The sequence below is a fragment of the Papaver somniferum genome, chromosome 1, assembly GCF_003573695.1.
Source record: "Papaver somniferum cultivar HN1 chromosome 1, ASM357369v1, whole genome shotgun sequence".
NCBI classification, from domain to species: Eukaryota; Viridiplantae; Streptophyta; class Magnoliopsida; order Ranunculales; family Papaveraceae; genus Papaver; species Papaver somniferum.
This window is the reverse complement of record NC_039358.1, coordinates 208560692-208585756: the sequence shown is the minus strand read 5'-3', so window position 1 is coordinate 208585756 and position 25065 is coordinate 208560692. Positions and strand designations below refer to the sequence as shown.

Below are 25065 nucleotides of genomic sequence, written 5' to 3'. Positions count from 1 at the left end.
GCAATAAAGGCCGTGCGGGGTGTAGAATGTTGTGTGTTGTTGATCTTCTTCTTTCAGGGCTACTTGGTTGTAACCAGAATATCCATCCACGAATGACAGCTTTTCGTACCCTTCCACTGCTTCAACCAGTTGATCTATGCTCGGTAGTGGATAGCTGTCTTTTGGACATGCCTTGTTGAGGTTAGTAAAGTCGATGCATATTCGAACCCCTCCATTTTTCTTAGGAACAATTACCATGTTCGAGATCCATGTTGGGTATTTGACTTCCTTGATGAAGCCTGCTTCTAGTAGTTTCCGTAGCTCTTTCTCTACTTCCTTATGATACTCCGGTGCAACATTTCTTATTTTCTGCCTGAAAAGTGGCGTGCCTGGTTTTATGCATAGCTCGTGTTGGATTATTTTTGGTTCAATCCCCGGCATGTCTCCAAACTTCCAGGCGAATACATCCGCGTATTCTTTAAGTAGTTTGGTTAAGGAAGCTTCTCTTTCTTCGTCCATTATGGTCCCTACTTTGATCATCTTCGGATTTTCTTCCGTTCCTATGTTGATTTCTTTTACGGGCTCCACTGGTGTGAACATCGTCTTCGGGTCCCCAAGGACAGGGATGTTCTTTAATAGCTATTTGGTATGTTTCTTTCCTTCATTGGCTGCTGAAGTACTTGCCTCTATGTTAAGAACACTATCATCTTTTTTCAAGCCCTTCCCCGCGGTTTCCTTGAGGAACAGGTCTATGGACTTTTCTTTCGCAACTTCTTTATTTTTGGTCCTTCGGGTTTTTCGCTGCTCTTCCTGTTCGTTGTTGATACGATCCTGAGTGGCCTGGCACTCCTTTGCAGAGACTCGATCTCCCTTGATTTCCATTACTCCCTCGGGTGTAGGGAATCTGAGATATTCGTAGTAAGTTGCTGCCACTCCCTTGAGTTTGTGTACCCAGTTTCGGCCAATAATGGCGTTATAGGGGGATGGGGCATCTACCACGCTGAACCGTGTTTCTACTTTCATGGGACCGGCGTTCACCTGCAACACGATGTCTTCCAATGGCTTTGTGGGTGCTCCGTTGAACCCGTAAATGGTGTAATAAGAGGACATCAACTGCTCAACATTGAGCTTCATCCGTTTGAAGGTGTCGTAGAATAGAACGTTAACTGAGCTTCCCCCGTCGATGAGGATCTTTTTAAGGTTACATCCGGCCACTGGTAGTGTGAGGACCAAGGGATCGTTATGGTCTTCCATATCTTCTTTGATATCTTCAGTATCGAAGATGATAGCTGCGTCCATCCACTCTTCGTGCTCGTCCACCTCTACGCCATCAATCTTATATAATTCGCAGTGGTCTTCGAATTGCTTTCTTAGCCTCTTTCATATCTGCGCTGTAAGTGAGAGCCATACGGCTTCGGAACACGAAATGGTGTTGATTGCGCGGTTTCCCTCTGGAAGTTGGACTTGCTTGGTTCGTTTGGATCTGTCCTCGGTGACTTCCTTTCGTATGTATTGCTTGAGTTCTCCAGCATCAATCAACTTTTGGATCATTATTTTGAGGTTTTTGCATTTCTCGGTCTGGTGACCATTGAAGCAATGATACTCACAGTAATCTTTTGACTTCTCGGTCCTTGGGGGTTGTTTTCCCTTAGACCATGGCCACTCCAAATTTTCCCTTCCTTTGATCTCTCGCAAGATCCGAGCGTAGCTAGCATTGAGCTTCGTATAAACCTGATCTTCGAATTTTCGATCGTCTTTTTGTCGATCATCTCTACGTTCCTTCCTATCTTCGTGTGGTCGTTCCACTGAGCTATTCCTTTTGGCCCCGCTGGTTTTTTCTGCGGAATTGGTACGGTGAGACCTTTGCGTTTGTGCCCTCGGGTTCTCACACTGGATTTCTTCAAGACGAGCATACTTCTCAATAATTATTCAAAGATCTCCTTCTGTCTTAGGTACGCTTCCGTGGATCTCAACAAACAGTGGACTTATTCGGTATATCCCCACTTGTAGCAGTTGATGCTTACTACGGGATCCACACTCCTTATAGCTTGGCAGATCTTATGCCATCTGTTGGTGTATTCCCTTGTGTTCTCCTTGTAACCAATTACCAGTGAAATTTTTTTATCCATTCTGGTGTTGACAGCTTTGTTGTACATGTAGTTTCTCAAGAATTTCTCTGCGAGTTGATCGTAGGAGTTGATGGAATCAGGTGGCAGGTTGTCAAACCAAGATAAAACCGATCCCTTCAGACTTGATGGGAAATACCTACAGAGGACGGCGTCGTTTTGACTTCATCGGTCTAAGATACGATTATAATACCGGATATGTGCCACGAGATCACTGGATCCATCATAACATTCAAAAGTTGAGACATGGCACTTCAGCGGAATTGGGGTATTTTCCAGGCGATGAGTTAGGGGCGTGGAGTTAGTATTTTTCATCACCTCTTAAAGCCTTCATCCGACTTGTCTGGATTTTAACTGCCTGATCTCATCCATCATCTCATCACACAGCTCTTCCATCGCGCGGTAATGTCCCACGTTCTCGTGCTCAGTTGAGCATTTCTTTCTTCGGTCTTCACTGTCATAATAATCTGAGTCTTCGACGGCATAATCCGGATCAGATGCACTGCTTCCCCTAGCGGCGTTTGCTAGGATGATTCTTCGGTCTCAATTAGGCTCTGGTGCCTAAGAATTTGCTTCGTCTAGTTGTTGGCTGGTCTTCGTGCTTTGGGAAATCTGATCTTTTAAGTCTTGGTTCTCTCTGGCCAGCAGAGCTACGGCATCTGCGTAGACCTGCTGGCTCTTTTTCAATTCTTCGAGCTCTACCATCAGTCGATGGGACTGGTTAGATCCCTGATTGGGAGTTCCGTCGTGTACCCCTACGGCCATGGTTCCCCCTTCATCTACTGTGTGTATTAAGGGTGGTAGAGGATCAGCTTCGATTGTTGGTATCTCCAAGTTTGGTCCCCTCGGTTGAATTTCCACCCGCGGTGCTAAAACCACTGGTATGGTTTGATTCTGACCGTTTGTTGACGGCATTCCGAAGGCTGGCGGGTGTGCGGGCTGATATGTCATAGATTCTGCCACCCCTTCTCTTTGTTGATGGACTTGGTTTGTAACCAAAGTTTTGTTAGATTCTGCAGCCTGGAGGGCCGCAACAGTTGCATTGTGATTCGTAGCTGCTGCTTTGAGAGCCGCGACTGCAATTGAGTTAGTGTTCATGGGTGAGGTGATTTCCGCAGCATCCTGCCTCTGATTAGCTGTCTTAGCTTTGTCTCCTTTCTGCTTACTTCGGGTCATGACCGGGGTAGTCCTCGGTGTCTCCTTTGATGAGGCTTTGGTTTTTCCTGCCTCTAGTGTATTTTCCATCTTGAGTCCTTTTATGCATAGGGGAATTTCAAATAAAGAGAACCAAATATATCCACGAGGATCGGGTTAGTGTCATTTGTATCCGCAAAATGTGTGGAATAAAAAGTGTTTACTTTAAGAAAGAAATGAGTTGCCCGAGGGCCTTAATAAAAGAAAAACATAAAGATTTCAACGGTCTTGTTTTCGCAATACAAATCCTCTAATAAACAATCATGGATCTTGTTTTCAGACTACTTTTGAAAAGGAAAACTTTTGAAAAGGCAGATCCGTAGCGAAAACTCATGAATCTGATTATCAAGTCTTACTTAGTTTAAAAAACGCCGCACGTGCAAATCTGTGATAGATAACCGTGGATTTGTCTGCTTTGAAATGGTGTTTGTGAAGATAAAGACCATGAACCCAGAATAAAAAAGGTTTTGAAAGCACGCTGAACCCAGAATATAGCACAGCCATAATGCGCGTTTAAGGTGAAATCACAATATAAGATAAATCTTTTACCGGGACAAAGTCCCTGTTTCTAGCGCCAGATTTTGAACACATATATCACGAAGCCATCCACGTGTTCACAAACAATATTCACATACATTCTAATTCTAAAATTGTACGTCGTATGTGTAAAGGGGATGATTATATCGATTCATCGACTCAAAACCTTCGAGCTTGTCATTGTCTAGTCGAATATTATCATAAATAATGTTCGTATAAAGGAATAAACAGAGAATCAAGTATAAATGTAAAGCACATGAAATTCAACGCTGAATGTAAAGTGCTGAAATGTAAATAAGACAAAGATTTACGTGGTTCGGCACTAAGGCCTACATCCACGGGGATGGTGTTTCACTATGTATTGAATGATTACAAAGATAGTCGAATGACTTTAGAGTATACATAGATCTGCGGAAGTAGGGGGATTACTTACTCTTCTTATTTCTCTCTCCTATAATTGCTCTGGATTGGTCGACCCCCTCCCTCTTAGTGGAGAAGGGTACTTATATGGTTGGAACGTGGGTCCTACTTCTGAGATGCCGTTGCAACCTTATCTTCTTGTGCTTTGCGCCCATTACGCAGAGGTCTTCGGCATATGCTGCGGTCTAAGCTTGAATGCGAAGAGCTATCCTCTCTTATTCCACGATTTGATTGACACGTGTATATCTCTTGGTATTTAATGTGGGCAGTTGGACGTCCGCTCGTGTCAGACAAGTGTCTCTTAGTCTGGTCACATCTGCGTCAGTCAAACTCTCTCTCAGCCGTTGATCTGGGATCTTCCTCGAGATAGGATGTACTAACACCCAAGGGGTATTATCTGGTGCTCCTCTTTTCCATCATACCTCTGTGATCCTCAATCCCTGACCGTCAGATCTGCTAACCGGTGATATTTTCTGATGAAATGTTCCTCTAGGTCATGACTGCTTGTTATCATATTTTGATGTCTCGCTTTACATGCCTTCCACGTGTCTCTTCCTGTACACGTGGTGGATGATAAAATGTGTACATACAGATGTAGAGCCGAGCACTTCAAATATCACGAGATATCATGAAGGGAATGTGTTTGGAGCAGCTGCTGGTACAGTGAGACCTTCATTTACCGAGCTTCAGAAATAGTTGTCCAAAAATTTATGATCGCTTGTGAATAATCTAATTAGTAAAAAATCGGTAATTTATTGTTGCTCCATTATAAGTGATGTATCTTTCTTTTCATGACTGAGTCTGACCATTAGGGGCTAAAATTACACTAGGCATAAACAAATGAGAACAGTTGTCCCTGTTGCCAACTTGCTCCTTGAACATATTCATGAATATTTCCATAAATTCCCTTCTAAACTTTCCATAATGTTTATTGTCCTCTAAATAGTAGGCATATTTCTTCTCGTCCCCTACTTCAATAGTTAAGTGGAAAGGCAAAGGAGGAGAGTGACTGAGTGAGCAAATCCCAGCTATTCCATTCTCGTAGATGTCTTAATGTGGAATGAAATAAGTAGCCCTTTGAGCCAAATTACGCATTCAAAACTTGATTGGACTTAGGTCTCCGTGCTCATTCTCTCTTACTTAATTGTCTGGGCTGACCCAAAGGAGCATATCAATTAGTTGCAGAATACCAACCTGATTGCGACTAATTACAGTACTTTCTTGTAAAAGAAATTTTGGGACGGTTTGTCCAGAATGATTCTGGGTGATACTATTAATTACCTATCCTAGTTACACTCAATTACTACCGGTAATTAGTTATGATCCCAATTAAGGAAATTAATACGTACTTCCATATCTATCATGTACGTGAAGCTCGGTCTTACAACTTTTAACAAATTGTATCTGTTCTTCTGGGTATGCGATGTATATCCAATTTTATATACATATTGCTTGACCAAATATGAAATTTTAATATAAAAAAATCTTAATGCCAAATAATCCATGTAAATATTTCCTTCGTATCACCGGGAATTAATTTTCAAGAATTATCTCACCTTTTTCTGCTTCCCTTAAGAAACTAAACTCATCGTTTCTTTCTGGCTTAGCCACCACCATCGTACACGTGTTTTCTGCTTTCCTTCCTATAAGAAACAACTAAAAGAATTCTTTTCCGATTAACGTATTCAACTTTCTCGAACATCTCAAATCAGTTTCATATATACTATGTTAAGTTATTTATACTCATTAACTTCTAAAAGTTTAAGAACAACAAGTAAATGGAAACAAATCAAACACAAATTAAGCAGCTTTTATAGCCCGGCTTGTTTGAAATTGTACCAGCTTGTAAATGACATGTTCACAAGTTTGTGATGCATGAACATGGCAAAACTTTTTTGTGACTTTTATTTATTTTTATTTGTTTATTTATTTATTTATTTTTTTACGAAGAGTTTCGAACTTACATTTCCGACGACCAAGGAACACTAGAATGCATGAAGTGGTTGGCAAGTACTAGAGCTAGGCACTCCCATATCACGAGAGATCACTAAGGGAATGTGTCTGGTCTAAACCTACCAATCTTTTACCAAAGGTCTGACCATTCAGTATCATCACATTGGCAACTCTCAACATAAGTAAACCGATTTTAATGTGGAAAGATAAGGGAGAATGGGCAAGTCCCACCGGCTATTGGGCTCCCTGAGGTTTGAGGTGTGCAGCACAACCACTGAAATCTCTCAGAGCAAAAATGTATGGCAGTACTGCTAATCATGATACTGACATTGTAATTCAGTCAATTCAGTCAATTTCTTCCTTCTCTGCCACTATATCATCACATTATTGGCTACTCTCAGCATAAGTAAACCGATAGAGAATGCAAGACAATATCATCACATTATCTGCCACTATATCATCTTAATGTGGAAAGACAATGGAGAATGGGCAAGTCCCAGCTATTGCACTCCCCACTGAATTCTCTGTTGGTAGGTCGGTCAAGGTCTAAATTAGGAAATCTAGTTGGTTAAGGAAATCAAGTACTTGCGTCCTAAGTATAACAGCTTAAGAGGTTTGTCTCTTAGAGCTAAGTTAGGAAACCCTATAATTGTAGGAAAGTAATCCTTGTTAAGGAATGTGTCCACTCCTATTGATGTGTATAAATAGCCACAGAGAGAACTAGAGAAAATACACACCAGAACTAGTAAGAGTTCTCTTCTTCTCTGCTTGAGTTTTGTATATTCCAACCTATGCGGTGATATATAAAATTGATGTTCCTTCCCGAGGATTCAACCTCGTTAAATACTTATTCTTATTGTGTGTGTGATTGTGTTCTTGGCAATACCGAAGTACCGTTATAGCAGTGAAACCTAACGCTTCCGCAGGCTTTGGCGCAACAATTGGTATCAGAGCAAGGAGACGCTCTTGGATAGGGTACTCGGATTGTAGTTGAAGTGAAGGTATTTTTCTGTAGATTGCTTGAGGTAATACTAATCTCAAAGGTTCTGCTTTTATCTATATTTGGTTGTTTGTGAACAATGGTTGACGGGGACGACACAGTTGATCCGAAAAATCCTTTCGGAGAACATTTGGAGTCCACAAATAAAGATAAAGAAACAAAAGAAGAAATACTTCATTCACATAGATCACAACTCAAGGTAGAAAAGTTTACAGGAACCAATAACTTTGGTTTATGGAGAACGGACGTAATGGATGCTCTTGTTCATCTTGACCTAGAAGAAGCTCTAGAAGGTAAGCCAGTGGAGATGTCTGAAAAGCAATGGAACAAGATGAATAAATTATGTCTTGCTTCGATACGAGGGTGTTTAGCAACTGCAGTAAGAGTTAATTATCATCACGAGACTTCAGCTAAGGATCTTTGGGAAAATCTAGAGAAGGAATACCTTGTGAAGAACGTGGTCAATAGGATACATCTTAAAAGGAGTTTGTATCTCTATAACATGAAGAGAGGTGCAACCCTAACCGAGCACCTAGATTCATATAATAAACTTCTTGTTGAGTTGGTTAACTACGATGAGAAGATCGACGACAAGGAACAAGCTTTGTGTCTGATAAACTCTCTTCCTGAAAAGTATGAGGCCGTGATTAAAGAATTAATGCACGGCAAGGACAAGATGACATATGCAGAGGTCACTACAACATTGTGTAGTAAGGAGTTCAGGAAGATGGATCGTGAATACCTTGCAAGTGAAGCTAACGATGACTTGCTTCTTGCAAGAGATCGTTCAACAGACAGGAGAAAGAAGACTGGTGTTTATAGTAAAGGTAGAGGACGTTCTAAGAGTAGAACACGACTGCAGAAAAATGAGTGTGCTTGGTGCCATGACTTTGGTCATTGGGATAAGGATTGTATCAAGCGTAAGGCAAGAGAAGGAGATAATAATAATACCGAGGTGAACATTGCTAAAGGTAATGAAGAATCAGATGATGCTTCTGATTTCTCGCTGACTGTGACACCATCATCTTGTACTATTACAGATGGTACATGGGTATTAGATACTGGAGCAACGTATCATATATGTCCATATCGGGACTGGTTCTCAAGTTTTGAAGAGCTTGACGGAGAATTACGTATGGGAAACAATCATACCTGCAGGGTGATTGGGATTGGTAGTGTTCGTATCAAGATGCATGATGGTATGGTTAGAGAGCTGAAGGAGGTAAGATTCGTACCTGCCATAAAGAAGAATTTGATTTCACTCGGAACTTTGGAAGCTAAGGGCTATAAGATAGCCGCTGAAAATGGTGTTCTAAAGGTAATCTATGGATCTATGGTAATCATGAAGGGCACACGTCATCATAAATTGTACTACTTGATTGGGAGTACAACAACAGGGGATGTGTCTATTTATGAACACATCGAGAGTGCAGCTACCTAGAAGACAAAGCTATGGCACATGAAACTTACACATCCAGGTGAGAAGTCGTTGCACAGGTTGATTCAACAAGACTTGTTGAAAGGTGATATTGCATGCACGTTAGCATTTTGTGAATATTGTGTTAAGGGCAAGAAAACAAGAACAAGCTTTGGCACAACTATCCACAATACTAGTGGAGTTCTTGACTATGTTCACTCAGATGTTTGGGGACCTTCCAAGAATGCATCATTGGGAGGGAAACATTGGTTTGTGTCGTTCATTGATGATTATCCTAGGCGCGTATGGGTGTACACCATAAGGCATAAGGATGAAGTCCTAGAAATCTTTGTGAGGTGGAAAAAGGCAACTGAGACTCAAACTGGCAGAAAGATCAAAGTACTACGATGCCTGGCTGGGGTAGAAATACGAATCATGCTGAAGGAAACGCACGAAGGGGAACATTACTTTGCTGGAGAAGGTACGATGTATTTTATCTAATGTTGGATTAGGTAAAGAATTTTGGGCTGAGGCAGTTAAGTATGCGTGCTTCCTCATTAATAGGTTGTCATCAGCTGCATTAGAAGATAAAACTCCTATGGAGAAATGGTTTGGTAAACCAGCTTATGACTATGACTCATTTCATATCTTTGGTTGTCCTGTGTGGTATCATGTTAGTGAAAATAAGCTTGATAGCCGTGCCGTGAAAGGAATCTTTGTGGGTAGGAAGAGTGGAGTGAAAGGGTTCAAAATTTGGAATCCAGTTGAAAAGAAGGTAGTCATGAGTAGAGACGTCACGTTCGATGAGATGTCTATGGTAAAGTCTTGGGGTTCTCGGCAGGTGGAGGACAGAAGCACCAGTACTAGTGAGCCTTTGCAGCAGGTGGAGATTGATGCAACTCCACCAATTCTCGTTAAGTCTGTATCTGTTCAGAATACTTCTGAAGACATTGTGTCTGCAAGAGAGGTAATTACTGAAGTTCCAAATGATAATGACACTGTTGAGGAAGAGGAACAAGAGTGAGTAGAAGATACAGAAGCTACGGTCATGGAGACCATAGAAACCAGCAAACCGAGAAGATAAATCAGGAAACCTGGTTGGATGAATGATTTTGTTTCTTATGCATTACCAGTTGTTGAAGATGGTACTCATACTTCCTATTTAGAAGTTGTACGCAGTGCAGAGTGTAAAGAATGGGAAGGATCAATGCAGGATGAGATGGAGTCTCTTTGCAAGAATGTCACATGGATTCTTATGAAGCTTCCGAACGGTAAGAAGGCCATAGGGTGCAAGTGGGTATATGCTAAGAAAGAAGGATCTTTGGTGAATCAAGTACGCTACAAGGAAAGGTTAGTTGCAAAAGGTTATTCCCAAAGAGAAGGGATTGACTACAATGAGGTGTTCTCTCCGGTGGTAAAACACTCATCAATCCGTATTTTGTTGGCCTTGGTAGCACAATATGATTTAGACCTAGTTCAGCTAGATGTTAAGACGACGTTCTTACATGGTGATCTATAAGAGGAGATCTATATGACTCAGCCGAGTGGGTTCAAGGTTGCTGGAAAAAAGATTGTGTATGTAACTAAAGAGATCGTTGTACGGGCTGAAGCAGTATCCAAGACAATGGTACAAGCGATTTGACCAGTTTATGATAGGCCAAACATACAAAAGAAGTCACTATGACCATTGTGTATACTTCAAGAAGTTACGTGATGGGTCTTTCATATATTTGCTCTTGTATGTCGATGATATGCTGATTGCATCGAATAACAAGAAAAAGATCGATAATTTGAAGTGCGAGTTGTCATCTGAGTTTGAGATGAAAGATCTAGGAGAGGCTAAGAAGATTATTGGTATGGAAATTCAACGTGACAGAGATAAGGGTAAGGTTTGTTTGTCTCAAAAGGCATATTTGAAGAAAGTGTTACAGAAGTTCGGTGTCTACGAATGAACTAAATCTGTAAGTACTCCCCTTGCTGCTCATTTTAAGTTGAATGCTCGTATGTCTCCCATTACCGAAGAAGAGCGAAGGTATATGGTCCAAGTCCCATATGCTGAGGCTGTTGGTAGCTTGATGTTTATGATGGTATGTACAAGGCCGGACATTTCACATGCAGTTAGTATGGTCAGCCGTTATATGCATTGTCCTGGTAAGGGACATTGGCAAGCTGTGAAATGGATTTTGAGGTATCTTTATGGTACGGTTGATGTTGGCTTGGAGTTTGTGAAGGATAGAAGTAACAATCAGTTGTGTGTTGGATAAGTGGATTCTGACTATGCTGGTGATTTGGACAAGAGACGTTTAACTACAGGGTATGTATTTACCGCAGCAGGAGCACCGGTTAGTGGATATCAATCTTGCAGTCTACTGTGGCGCTTTCAACTATGGAAGCGGAGTATATGGCAGTGACAGAAGCTTTTAAGGAGGATATATGGTTACAAGGTTTACTAGATGACTTAGGATTTGTGCAAGACCAACTGCCTGTGCATTGTGATAGTCTAAGTGCAATTTATTTGGCTAAGAATTAAGTGCATCATGCTAGAACCAAACATATATACGTACGATTTCACTTTGCGAGAGAAATTCTTGAAGAAGAAGACATTCTACTTGTGAAGATCGATACCAAATACAATCCAGCTGATATGTTGACTAAAGTAGTATCTGGGATCAAGTTTCGACATTGTTCGAAATTGATCCACATCCTTCCAGTTTGGTAAGAGACCCTTTTGGGGTAGAGGTTCTTAGGAACCTGGTGGAGGCCTTCTAGCAAGGCCATTTCAGAGAACTACGGTCGGGTTTGATTCCTATTGAGGATACGTAGGCATCTAGTGATGGTTCAATCGACGTTGGAAGATGGAGGTGATTTTATCTATTGATCATCTCATGCATGAATGCATGATCCGAGGTGGAGAATTATTGGTAGGTCGGTCAAGGTCTAGATTAGGAAATCTAGTTGGTTAAGGAAACCAAGTACTTGTGTCCTAAGTATAGCAGCTTAAGAGGTTCGTCTCTTAGAGCTAAGTTAGGAAACCCTATACTTGTAGGAAAGTAATCCTTATTAAGGAATGTATCCACTTCTATTGATGTGTATAAATAGCCACGGAGAGAACTAGAGAAAATACACACCAGAACTAGTAAGAGTTCTCTTCTTCTCTGCTTGAGTTTTGTATATTCCAACCTATACGGTGATATATAAAAGTGTTATGCCTTCCCGAGGATTCAACCTCGTTAAATACTTGTTCTTCTTGTGTGTGCGATTGTGTTCTTGGCAATACCGAGGTACCGTTGTAGCAGTGAAACCTAACGCTTCCGCAGGCTTTGGCGCAACATTCTCTAACAAAAATGTATGGCAGTACTGCTAGCTAATCGTGATTGTGACTCAACCATAACAAAGGAAGAAATTAAAAGAAGGTATTAAAAAAAATTGTGGTAAGATCCGCTGGAGCGGGTAGCCTTAAAATCTGAACTATATTGTGATGCTTTCCTTCTCAATTCTCATGTCTATGGCCGTTTTGCAGATGAAATCGTCGAGACTTTCCATGGTTTTAGAACCGTCAAAAAAAAAATGAAAAAAGAAAAAAGTGTTGCAATTCCATTGAAGTTTGGAGTTCTTAACTCTTACTTTTAGCAGCAGGATGCAGCATTGGAGTATTTTTGCACACATGTTGCATTCTCTTTAGTAGTTAAAAGCTAAGTTCTTTGTTGTTGTTTTTCTGAAGGGAAAGAAAGCTTTATGTATAAGGAGGGCTAATTTCGCGAAAACAAGGCTAATTTCAGCATTTATAGAATGAAAACTAAAAATATGATACTCCATATATCAAACTACATCACACATGGAAGGTTACATGATGACAAACCAACTTTGGTGAGTACCACCCCAACTCTTGCCTAAAAATCCAACAAAAGCCAAGAGTTGAGTCAAATTTTTGTTGCTTCTAACACAATTTTCCTACTTTAAAAACCTATATACATCGATAGAATCTCGTCGTACATAATCCATTTCAACTCCTTGCTCATCACATGACACAAGAGGGACTGAAGCATCTCGATATAAACCCCAACACTTTGACCTGCAGAATCCGGTCGGAAAAACAAAATAAGTATATGTCAACAGAATACATTTCCCGAGCTAACCCAAACCTGAAATTTGCAAAGACCAATAATAGACAGTAGGAATAACGTATCTGACAGTTCAAAGTTTCGGGCATGTAGTGGTGTCTTATATTAAGAGCTGACAGTAAAACCAGAAATCAGTGCATAAATAACTGTGACAGACAGTTGTGCCTATCTAGTAAGAAAAGCGCACGGCTGTGAAATACCAAAGGGTTGCAGTGCATGTCAAAAAAAAGGACAACCATCTGATCAGGGCTTTTTTTTATACCTTGGGTGCTTTGGCGCGGCGGAGTTGTGGCGATGGTATTTTGTAGAGATCTTCATCAACGGGCTTGTGAGTAGTGGTAACAGCAGTGGTTGTTCGATATTGAGGGTTGTTGTATTTTGTTGGTGATGCTTTCCATCCATAAATCCACCATCTATCTTTCGTCTCGTCTCCTTCATCCCCGGCGTACAGTTTGTTTTCCTGAAAAAATTACAACGGAAGACAAAAATGAGCACATGACCAGAACCAAAACTAATAATTCATGACCTATAAGAAAACAAACTAGCTAATTAGACATTTGGAATGCAACTGACTTCAATAGTGTTTGGTTCTTGGGTAACAAACACCTTCATGATTAAAAACTAATTCTAAACAAGGAGAATAATAGACATATTATTGAAATTCTAGCAAAATGATTGAGGAATTAATGCACAACAAATATAAAGTTCATGAAAAAGTTTAATAATTTAAAGAGATCAACAAGTTCTCCATATTGTGGAACTTGATTACCACCATTAGTACCTTCTTATGACTTAGAACATATATGCATGGTAAAATATTGAAAGAATTGGAAGGAGAAAAATAAATATATACCTTCTTAGGAGAAAAATTAACAGCATTTGTAGTAGTTGTGGGTACTACTACTACTGGTATCTTAACTTCTTCTGCTCCTCCTCTGTAGAGATCAGTGTCCACACCATACAGATCTTGTTGTTGGTGGTGGCCAAGATGATCATTACCACCATTAGTACTACTTGTAGTGTAGTAGTAGTTTGGTTGATAACAGTAGTAATCCCATTCACCAAACGCTGGAAAATGAATTGGTCTAAATTCATTTAAACCCATTGTCATTACTAATCAACTCACACTGAGATAAGCAAAAACGGACAACTGAAAAACTTCAAAACACTCTTTCCCTCTCTAAGACAGAAACAAGAGTTGGCAGGTAGCTGATATGGAGAGACTGTTAGTTATGAATATGAACACAACTATAAGAAGAAGAAGACTTATAGTTTTGACAATGGAGTAGTAAATGATCTTTATGTCTTCTCAAATACAAAAGACAAAAGTGGTTATCTTTTTGTTTTTTGGGGTGAAAAATCAAAAGTTTGTATGAGTAAAGTGAAGAAAAAGAAGAGAAAAAAGTATAAGGTAGGGAAATTAAGGTCAAGTCTGAAGGAATTTATGCTGCGTTGTGCTTGTCATACAAGACTAGTACTCATCACAGATCTGGATCTCTTATCATTATATAGGCGTACACTTTTCCCTGAGGAACATGTTATGCTAGTGTAAAGCTTATTATGGTGGTTGAGAAACTGTTGCCAGAGTCTGTTATTCTTTAACAATTTTACTCAAGATAGACATGGTTGGTTAACTTTTGTGTTGTTATTTTCTTGCTTTTTTAAAATTTTGTTTGTAGTTTTGTCTGGTATTCACAATAAACATTATTATGACTACTAATGGAGTGTGACCAATGAATCATGATTAGCAGTTGATACTTTTGTAACAGTTTTGTTCATGTATAGCCCAACAACTAAGTACGACATTGAGAACATAGGTTAAGATTGTAGCCGACTAGGAGTTAAACGGTTTATGTTGGAGCAGAACCAGGTATACGCAAGCAGAGGAGTTGTCCGCAACTGACTCCAAAGCCATGCATATTTTCACAAAAATTGCTCAGTTTGAGTTCATAAAATGGTGTGTATCCTTTTTTCCTTATTTTTAATTCTGGTTTTGCCACAGGTACATTTCAACTAAATGATTTTTAGTGAAAGTAATCTATACGTCCATCTTAAAACCGTTAACTCGCTTAGAAAGTGAAACTAAGGTGTTACTAACTAACAGGTGGTTACCGATACCCTTTATAGAGATCTGGAGTGGAAGTAGTTGCCGAGTCCGTGATGACTATTATGCATGGCTCAAGAATTAAAGAACGGTAACCTCGGTTACCGATGGCCGACAGATTATGCAATTCTTGAACCCACGCACGTTTGGGGAAATGGAGGAGCAAAAAGATAAAGTGAAAAAGCAGTGAAACAAAAAGGAAAGCAAAATTTAAACAGACATGTAATGTAAAAACAAACAAAAAAGTGCAAATTTTAGGTGCCCATGAGCCCATCATTATGTGTATTGAATCGTGTCAAGGTTTCATAGCATTTTTGAAAACTTTATATTTTTTTGAAATAATTCGCCCGTGGTTTGTAAAGTGGATCAAATGAAATGATACCTGTAGGGTTGAAAAGAAAAGAAAAAAATATCCCCATGGCCCATATGAAAGTTTCATTCAAAGAACAGGATGCGCGAAAACCTAATGGTGGAGGTGCAGGATGCCAGGATCGTGGTGGGGCGAAATGAGGTTTAAGGTGGATGGGAATGGCATGTGTATCCGGTTCGGCAGGTATAATAGTGCAAGGATGACTGGATGAGCACCACTGGTGGCAACCAAAACTCTATACCTGAAAAGATCCCTCGGAGTTATCTTCGCCCCACAACTCGCTCAGACTGGAGTGTACCTGCCAATGATGGGAGGCGCACCCAATGTAGTCAATATCGGCCGTATCGGCCGATATTTCGGATATCGGCCCAGAACGATACGATAAGAATGATATCGGGGATACGATATTCGCCCGATAATATCGGTCGAATATCGGCCGTATCGGTCGTTACGAAATTTTCCTACATTTCCTGATATGAGACGGTATTGGTCGTTTTCTATAAAGTTTAAGGGTAATTTTGGCGAAGAAAGTCTTCCAATGACTAACTTAAGGGTCGTTTTCTATAAAGTTTAAGGGTCGTTTTCTATAAAGTTTAAGGGTAATTTTTCGAATTAGCAAACATCGGCAAAATCAACATTTTTGAGATATGAACGAATGTTCAAGTTTATATCAAGTTTGATTTCTAAAACTGTGGAACAGACCCCCACCATCGACTAAAGTAATCATATTTGATCTAATCTACAACTCAGTGTTATTGTGTGTGTATGTGAACTACCTCTATCAATGACTAACTTTCTGGCTAAAAATGTGTATACAAGATGTGCCCAAGATGTTTTAAATGGGCTGCAATTGAAGAGGAATTAGTTGGTTGTTTTTTGCCTCATCCATTTCGTAGCTGACCATTTCTCTCCTGATAAGACTTTACATCCTCCATGTATACTAGTTGGATCTTCCTTCCCATCAAGTCCCTACAAAAGAAATCAACAAATGCATACTAGTTGTATTACTGGACCTCAAATACCATACCAAGTTCGACAATAACCCTAAATTTCCCAGTTTAACCAGGACAGAAAATTAGTTTTTAAGGTCTGTACGTTTTATGCAATCAGTTTCAGTTCAGATCGTGAACAAGCCAAATTTACAATCCTAGTCGACTGGTCAATTAGGTTGATAAGGTCTGTAAGAATAGAAACTAAACAGCTTTTGCAAAATTTGTGTGCTCAAACTGTACCTTCGGTTATTGATTTATTTTTCTTTTATTTTGAAAGAAATATAAAAGATAATACAATTACGGAGTAGTAGAGACAAACCATGCTCCAGAAAAGAACTGCATCTCCTTTATTAGGTTTTACAGACAACCCCTTCACCATTTGCCCACCACAGCTACATTCTCCTGTCCCGGCCTGAAAATTTGCAATTAACACCCTGACAGAATCGACCGCATGCTATACTAGAAGTGCAAAAAATATTTGCAGTGAACTCACCATGGGGAAGTAAGTTTCTCCCCCCTCCACATTGTCGCTCAAATACATGAGCACAGTTGCAATTCGCTGACCTCCTCGCTTCAAGTTAAACTGCACCCGAAAAAGAATTTCATTTTATGAAACAAAATCAGGAAAAGGCAACGAAAACAGGAACAAAGCAAGTGTTGAAAAACAACTCACAGTGTCAGAAAAGTAGTCATGATGTGGCTTGTAGTACTGATTCTTTTCATACCTGTGCTGCAGATGTTAGGCACTTAATAATGGAACCGATCAGTCTTAAGAGCTAAAGTAAGCATTTCTTTAGAAATGATGTTGGAAGTAGTACCTTAAAACTTGAACAAGCTCTCCATTTTCTACCGGTACTTGAGAGAATACTGAAATCCGTTTTTCAATTGCCTGTTTCAGAAATGCACACGAAAAATATAATTGCTAAATGGAGCGTCAAAACAAATATATATATGCATGGACAGGTCAGTCCAACAAAGAAGTAGATAAAGTATTTCAATTATAGTGCTCAAAAGTGGGAACACAAACAAATTTCATGGGTTTGGAGGCATGTGTTATTAACATTTCATAGGTGACTCTAGAATATTATTTCGACGGATTTTGCAAGGAAACGGGAGTAAATGTAAGCTAGCTAAGAAACCAACCTGTACAATAGGATATTTCCTCTCCTCGTTACTTAAAAACATGCCGGAACTTGTCCTAACATTACTCTTAATTCCCTGAAAAAGCATTCAAGAAATATAACAGATATTAAGACATGAAACATTTGAGCACAAAAGAGTTGACTATGCAAAATGACACAAACAGATTGGGAAAAATGGTTACTGAGCGTCGGGGTGTACTACTATGTGATCATGTCGAAATGTCTTTCTAAGAGAAATGCTATACAATTTCTGGGTCGATTGACGGGTTAGAGTCTGGCTGAAAGCAGACAGTATGATTTATACCCTAAAAACATACACCAACACATCTTTGTGATGAAAAATAAAGAATTAGTTGTCTATCTAATAGCTGAGAAATTCTTTTTCATCAAAATTTTGGGTAGATAAAGTGTTATATTGACAATCAATAAACTGAAACCCCGATACAATCAATATACTTTGTTTCGCGTAGAAAATGAAGCGAATCGTGCGATTCGAATCGTGAATCGCACGATTTTAAAACCCATAATCCAATCTAGCTTTAACATACATGTATATGTACTAAAAAATCAAAACAATACAAAAAAATCGCGAGTTATAAGTTTGATAACAACGGAAAAAGGAATATTTCTCAAGATAACTTCGTTCTGCCTCGTCTTAAAGAACCTCAGTGAGGTGTTTACCTAGTGCTTACAAACTAGTAGACTGAACATGGACAGAGTATAGAGAAACTTAAAATAGAAAGTCTGATAAATAATTGAATGCAGCATTCATTAGACATAAAAAATCATTTTTGTTTGTTTCAAAAAAGAAGTGAGATCTATCGTAATACATGCCTTGCCTGTTTTTGCGTCCACTACAGTAGAAATCTGGAGGCGAGGCCTAGCAATTGCTTTAAGATAATCACATTCCTGCAATATCATCACAATCTCATTCTTTTAGCTCATTGCAATTTCTTTTAGAGACCAGGCAAACAAGTATATGAAAGTAAAAGGCAAGTTTGTTGAAATTAGGCAGCTTAGACTCAACTATTCTGTGCCAAGTAACTTAAACTTTGTAGATAGACATTCTTTAAAATAGGCATTTTCAGGGGAAAGTAAACTAAACTCAACAGAATGATGCGCAAACAACTACCTCGTATAGCGCGTTTGCAATGACAGAGATGAAGAACTCAAAAGCAACAGAAAACATTACTGAATTGTTACTCAAGGAGTCCAATGCTTATCCAATCATGAACATAAGAGGACCAATATCCATTTATTAATGACATTAGTATATGGACCACATCCAGACGGGTATGACCACAGAAAGCATGACTAGCATTATGACAGAGGTAGCTTTGACATGACCGTGTTAGTTAAGACATGCTTACCTCTGAACTTAAGAAATTATGCAGGACAATGATTCGTGGTGCCCAGCTGATAATCTCAGGTTTGACCTACATCGGAAAAGAATATAGTAAGTATACAAAGAGTTCTGCCACGAGGTCTGACCATGCACGTGAACATTCAGAAACCAACATGGTCATTCTCCCAACGAGAATATCCTGAAACATAAAGGTAAAACTGCATAGATGAAAATAAAGCTGCAAACCAAACATACAAATCCGAGTCGGAGCATCTTTGCCTCATGGTCATTCTCCCAACGAGAAAATGCTGAAACTGTAAACAAGAACACATATGTCAGATATGCTATGCTAATCTTAAACGGAAATAATTCAAACCAAGTCCCTAGGCCTACACTAATCAAACCTAAAAACTGGAGATTCTAGTGTGGCCACCATGCAAGCTGCAACATGCTAAAATCAAGCATAAGATGATTCACTATGTTTCTTCAAGTTAACTTCCTAGTTAGCAAAAGAAGAATCAAACAAAAGTGAACGACCAAGACAAAGCCACTTTGGTATCCTTGTATAACTTAAACAACACTAATAGCATGGAAAACCAAAATGGGTCGAACTTCCTAAGACCACCAATACCGTTGTTGTAGTATGAAAACCCACAAAAAAGGAGCTCGCATATTGGAGATTAGTCAAGTTACTTTAGGGAAGTAAAGCATGAAGTCCAGAAAAAGTTAAACAAACATTGTCCATTCAAGCAAAATCACATTGACATTGAACACAAAACCAATGGAGATGATTTTCCACTACGCTATAAATTAAGAATCTATTGATAATATGTAGGAAACAAAGATAGGGTGTAGCATATGTCAAACAAGAAGCCGACCACTTTGCCATTGGAGGCTCTTAGAAAGAAGATGAAGAAGAAAGGTGGGTGATGTGGTTCTGTATTTTGCTTCCGAACCCTTAATAGGTAAAGGCTTTCTTAACCATTTTAGAGTTATGAGAGTACTATCTACAATATCAGTATCAAATACAAGTTACACAAATACCCTACATTGATGGGAATGTGTTACAGTCTTGCAGTTACTTTATTGCCTAAATAGATCTAGATTTTGTAATACCAACAGTTATTGCTAGTCAGAGCCTGGAAAGGATGTACTGACATATGATACACCACTACCATTGGAAAGCCGAAAGCTTAGATGTTTCAGACAGACAATTTGTCATTTTCATTGCTCTTCCGTTGAAATACTTTTCCTCATAAAAGTATCAACTGGAAAATACATCTCTAGATGGGGTAAAGAACAAATATGGTTAACCGCAAATTTGAATTCAAGGAGGAGGGGACTCATTGAGAACAGTCCCACAATGGCAATGAAAACCTAGCAAACCTAATGTATAAATATCTTGAACCAATCACTCATTACCAATACAATAATTTTCCAGTTGGATACTAACAGTTCACAAACTTAACAGACAGAGAAAGAGAGAATGTGAAATGTACCAGACGACTCCTCCAATCTCCGTATAAATGCCAACTGAAACAAAGCACCTGCAGATCCCAAATATAAACCATAAACTTGCCAGTAAAACACAAACCCATACTTACCCATAAGGAGAACTAGAGAAGGACAAAGAAACATAATGCTAAGTGTACGTCAAACATATGCAAGAAATCTTAGAAAAATCTGACCCCTTGTTTCTTGTGTCAATTACACTATTTTGACAGGAGGGACAAAAAAAAACTTTAAGAATTTAGCCAAATTATAATATCAGTGACGAATTCTACAAAATCAAATCTACAGCCAATGTCCGGTCTGAAATTGTGACAAGGATATTACTATCAGTAGACCAAACCATGGTTTCAAAATATGCGTGTTTTTTAGCAACTCAAAACCATTTTGCCTCAACACTTACGCCTCTAAAGCTTCTCTATATAATTGCAGCTTTTGGGCTTAAAATTTTTCTCTAAACTACGCATCAAGACCTATTGAGTATTGTATTTACTTTCAAGAGCTTTAAAAATTGTTTTCAAAGTTGGGTTTAACTCTAGATATAATCGTTATCTAAATTTACGATTCAGCAAAGTGGAAGCTACAGTAGCAATTCAGAGAACACTAATCAAACTTACATTACAACTTAAGCTGGTAAATTTGTTAGTTAATTAGTTAGTATGCTTGATTGAGACTAATTTATACGTCTAGTTGGTTCTGTAGTGTTGATGAGTTAATGTTCATGACCTAGTGTCTCTAACATAATTTCTTTCACCATTAGAGGTGTGTCCTTTAGTTTACGCCTTGCATTGTCAAAAGAAAGCACAACGCCTTACTGTTTTTAAAACCTTAAACGTGGAATTCTACAAAACTTGGCTCCAAATATATTCCAAAGAAATTGGTGGTGGAATACATGATTGGATTTGTTTAAGATCAAAAACAAATTGTGTGATCAATTTCAACAGATTTACTGCCATTAATTTCCCTATATGTTTAATCAGTTCTTCCCAAACACTAATTTATCTGGAAATAAATAGACTAATTATAATTAGAACTAACAAATCAATCCCCAAAAATCAGTTTAGGGTTCTACAAATACATAAAATCTGAATCTCTATGGAATTGTGTTTGGGAAACTTACCAATAATCATTCCAACTGTAACAAAAGTAAGAAGTCCGAATATGATCCTCGTTGTAACCATGGCGATTGACACAAAGATGAGGATGGTGATTCGAGTTTACGGAGAAATTGATGAGATTTTATATCTTACAGAATAGATTAGAGAGATAATTAAAGAGGAACGTAAAAAAGAAAGAGGAATTTAAGTTAGCTGAAGAAACCGCTCACCAACGCCCATGGCTTTGGACTGAAGGAAAGTAACCTACTTTCTCTCTTGAGAAATGGGAACTCACCGACTGTTATGTAAATCAAAATTCTACAATTCATGCACCCCACTTAAAGTGAGTGTACAACACCTCCACTATCAAACCGATCGTCCGCGACTATGCTCCCTGAGACATTTTGCAATTTTGCGAAACACTATGAATCCAATGTAGTCAATCTCGACTGAGGTTCAAGGTCTTAATCCATGTCCGAGACAAATCTCCCAGTTTCTGTGAGATAAAATATTGATGAAACGAGTTAGCAAGTCGGAGAAGGAGAAGGGTACTGTGAAAAATTCACCATAAAAGATCAAAATCAACCTCAAGGATTCGATTTTCTTTCTTTTGTGTGAAATTTGGAATCATATAATGACGCGTGAATTAAAATTAATCTAAAATCTGTAATTTATTCATCAACTGTTTGATTAAATGGTATATAATTTGGAAACAAAAACTCGAAGATTTTATCGAGAATCTCACACTGAGATAGAATTGTCATGGTGTCTCGGTCCTAGCCGATATAAGATCTGAGATTCACTATATTGCCAGGAATGTTATCTTCTGCCACTTGGAGCGATTTGAGTTGGGAAAATGGAATCGCTTTTTCTAAGTGTTAGAGCATAGCTCGGTTGAACCCATCAAGCGTTGGTATGTCAAGTTTGGTTGTCATATTTTAGTGAATCAAAACTCATTTAAGATTCGCTTGATTATGTACTAGAGTCAACTTCGTATAGGTTATTACAAGTATTGTGAAGAAGTAAGAAGCTACAACGACAACATCATCCTTCCACTTGAGGAAGTGATATTTGACTTGAACTGTTTCATTCCCTAACTATCTTTCAAGTCGTGCATATTGAAAACAAAAACTACGAAGCATGAACACTCTAGATAGACATAGTATTAAGGAATACAATACGAGGTTTATTGCTTAACCACTAAACTTTGTAGATAAGACATCGACATAATCGTTTAACTGCTATTGTGATTATGTATGGGTATGGGGTGAGGATTTCGTCCTAGGAAATAATGTTTTACATATATTGTGAACAACCAATATGTGTGATTTAGTATAACCGCTCATGACTTGTTCGTGTTCTTGGTAAAACTATTCACAAAGGCCTGACTTATGTATTTGTATGACTTTTATTAGTGAAACCGATCTTAAGTAATCACCTGAGATGGTATGATCGAGTTTGTGATTTGTGTATGACCGAATCTGGGTAAAGGGGAACGATCCTAGTAAGAGGTGCAACACATCACAAAGGGGAATCGATCCTTGTATGAGGTGCAGCAATTTTGTAGCAGAAAGGGGAACCGATCCTATGGACATGCGCAACACGTTTTTAGGAAAAGGGGAACCGATCATATGGACATATACAACACATATGTGGGGAACCGATCCTAGTACCTAGTCAACCGAATTTTGGAAAGCTAGTGTGACTATGCACAGTACTCACATGGAGGTGGAACCGAAACTTGTTTTGATAGAGCCGTTAAACCCATGATTTGTGATTGAGTGTTCTTGATCAATCACATAGTTCTTGAAAGTCAGATGAACCGATTCTAAACTTGTTTGGAATTGTGGCAAATCGGTTTCAAGGTTGTAAGTATGAAAGAGGACTTACAAAGTAAGGATGTCGACGCACTTTGAACACAGGCAGTAATGTTTATCGTTAATTGTTCAAAGTTATTCCTTAATAGCTACAGGAAGAAAATCCTAAGATCGAAACATAAATAAGTTAAGAATCTTTTAATTAAGGTATTAATTTTATTTTAGGAAAATGAGAATTAGTAATGTGCATTTACTAGTTAATGATTTTCCAAAGAGATTTTCGGTCATTATTTTGGACGGAGCATTTGCAGGAATTATGGAAACCGAATTTGGAATATATTGCATATCTTGAGAATATTTTCGGTTTTGGAAATTCCTTGGTGTCCAAACTTCCTTGTCTATAAATACTTGAAGTTTGCATTTCTAGCAAACTAATCCTTCGTGACAGCAAACTTCCTCGGTTGCGTTGTTACTGGTGAAGTCGCCTATTCGGAGAGGAGAATAACCTAATTAGGCGAAAACTCTTACGGCCGCTCAGTTTAAAGTCTTCTTTTGGATTGAGAAGCTCTATTAGTATCGTAGGTGGGAAACTAGATAGTTGCGGTTTATCTTGTGTTTTCGATTGATTTGATTGACTAACGGTGGTTGAACTTTGATTGCACCTAGTTTGTTTATGCTTGAGAATCTTCTCTTCTGATTTAAGATTCACTCAAACTAGATCGAAGTTTCGACAGGGATCTTTAGACTGTTGTTAGTGCTAAAGACGATCTTGTGATAATCCATTGTTAACAAACTCCGTTCCGTGTATGATTGACAAGTTGTTTTTTGCAGGTGTTTATTGAAGATCTAAGAAGTTTGAAGACAAAGAAGATATTTAAGATTTATGATTTGGGGTTCATAATCTTTGGTGTGCACAATACTTGTTTCGGTATAAGAGGATCCAACTATAATCGGTTTATCCTTGTGGTAGATTGGATTGATTAGTTGTGTAGATCGGAATCAATACAATTCTTTGTGACTAAAAGTATTGATTGAAAAATCTTAACAATTACCTTTGGTAGTTGAACATAAGATAGATCTAAGAACCTGACGAAGGAGTTTATTTGAGATAAACAGATGAGCCTTTGTCGAACTAACATCACTTGGTTGAAGAGAGTTGATACCAAACAGATTTGTTGTTCCTTTACTGTTTGGAATACGAACCAAAGGAATTGTTCCAAGTACGTGACTTATTCATAAGTTGGAGGCGTGGGAATACATATGGAACTAGGTGAACTATAGGTTTAGTTGCTTGGTCTCAACTATACGAAGTTGGTTTAATTTTGTGTAGCGGCTTAATCCTGAGAGTATTCAATTATGGACAAGGTCCCAGGGTTTTTCTGCATTTGCGGTTTCCTCGTTAACAAAATCTTGTTGTGTCATTTGTAGGATCAGAATCTCGCAGCAATAATGCCTCAGCGAAATTATTAACAACACAACAGAACAGTGTCGCAGAACAACTTCAGAAATGACGTAATAAACGACGTTAGCTAAATCATGAGAAAAGTGTGACGATTATGCGAAAATAAGGAAGTTTTCGAGACTAGTATTTGTAAGATTGCGAAAATGTCGCAAGACATATCCGAAAATAAAGGAAAGATCAGCTGTCATCCACTATGTAATTTCCTATAAATAGCTATTCGGTTGTAAAGGAAGGAGAGAGATCTTTTTTGAGTGAGAAGCAAGTAAATAGGAGAGAGAAAATCTAGAGCAGTGGTTATTCTTGATTCCTTTATCTTTTCTTGTAAGATTGTTCAAATATTCATCAATAAAATTAAGATTGTTAATCCAAAAATGAGTTGAATGTTAATGAAAACTTGTGAGGGGTGTAGTGTAGGATTTCCTGCAACTACATAATGACGCTAGAAACAGGGACGAAGATTGAAGGTCACCCTAGAAAAAG

General features: G+C 38.7%; 2 protein-coding genes across 2 annotated transcripts; both read right to left on the bottom strand.

The window, feature by feature from the left end:
* Positions 1-12379: 12379 nt before the first annotated feature.
* LOC113314325 lies at positions 12380-14130 on the bottom strand. The gene is made up of 3 exons (XM_026563120.1): positions 13601-14130; positions 13010-13207; positions 12380-12698 (listed from the first exon to the last, which is right to left on the bottom strand). The coding sequence occupies exons 1-3, from the start codon at positions 13856-13858 to the stop codon at positions 12645-12647; spliced, it is 510 nt and encodes a 169-aa protein (XP_026418905.1). The 5' UTR covers positions 13859-14130; the 3' UTR covers positions 12380-12644.
* Positions 14131-15833: 1703 nt separating this feature from the next.
* Positions 15834-21565, bottom strand: LOC113314314 (prolyl 4-hydroxylase 1-like). Its single transcript, XM_026563110.1, has 11 exons — positions 21330-21565; positions 20200-20247; positions 18956-19014; positions 18726-18791; positions 18190-18264; positions 17357-17431; positions 17032-17102; positions 16887-16938; positions 16707-16796; positions 16533-16625; positions 15834-16190 (listed from the first exon to the last, which is right to left on the bottom strand). Exons 1-11 carry the CDS (start codon positions 21388-21390, stop codon positions 16083-16085), a joined length of 798 nt encoding a protein of 265 aa, XP_026418895.1. The 5' UTR covers positions 21391-21565; the 3' UTR covers positions 15834-16082.
* Between the last annotated feature and the right edge of the window lie 3500 nt (positions 21566-25065).

Excerpts from the sequence above, each read along its gene's own strand:
- LOC113314325 (XM_026563120.1), bottom strand. The coding sequence starts at position 13,858 with ATGACAATGGGTTTAAATGAATTTAGACCAATTCATTTTCCAGCGTTT. Across the intron at positions 13,208-13,600 it reads TTAATTTTTCTCCTAAGAAG|GAAAACAAACTGTACGCCGG; the intron begins GTATATATTTAT and ends TAATTTTTTCAG. Across the intron at positions 12,699-13,009 it reads GCCGCGCCAAAGCACCCAAG|GTCAAAGTGTTGGGGTTTAT; the intron begins GTATAAAAAAAA and ends CGGATTCTGCAG.
- LOC113314314 (XM_026563110.1), bottom strand. The coding sequence starts at position 21,390 with ATGGTTACAACGAGGATCATATTCGGACTTCTTACTTTTGTTACAGTT. Across the intron at positions 20,248-21,329 it reads TACAGTTGGAATGATTATTG|GTGCTTTGTTTCAGTTGGCA; the intron begins GTAAGTTTCCCA and ends TGGGATCTGCAG. Across the intron at positions 18,792-18,955 it reads AGATGCTCCGACTCGGATTT|GTCAAACCTGAGATTATCAG; the intron begins GTATGTTTGGTT and ends TTTCCGATGTAG.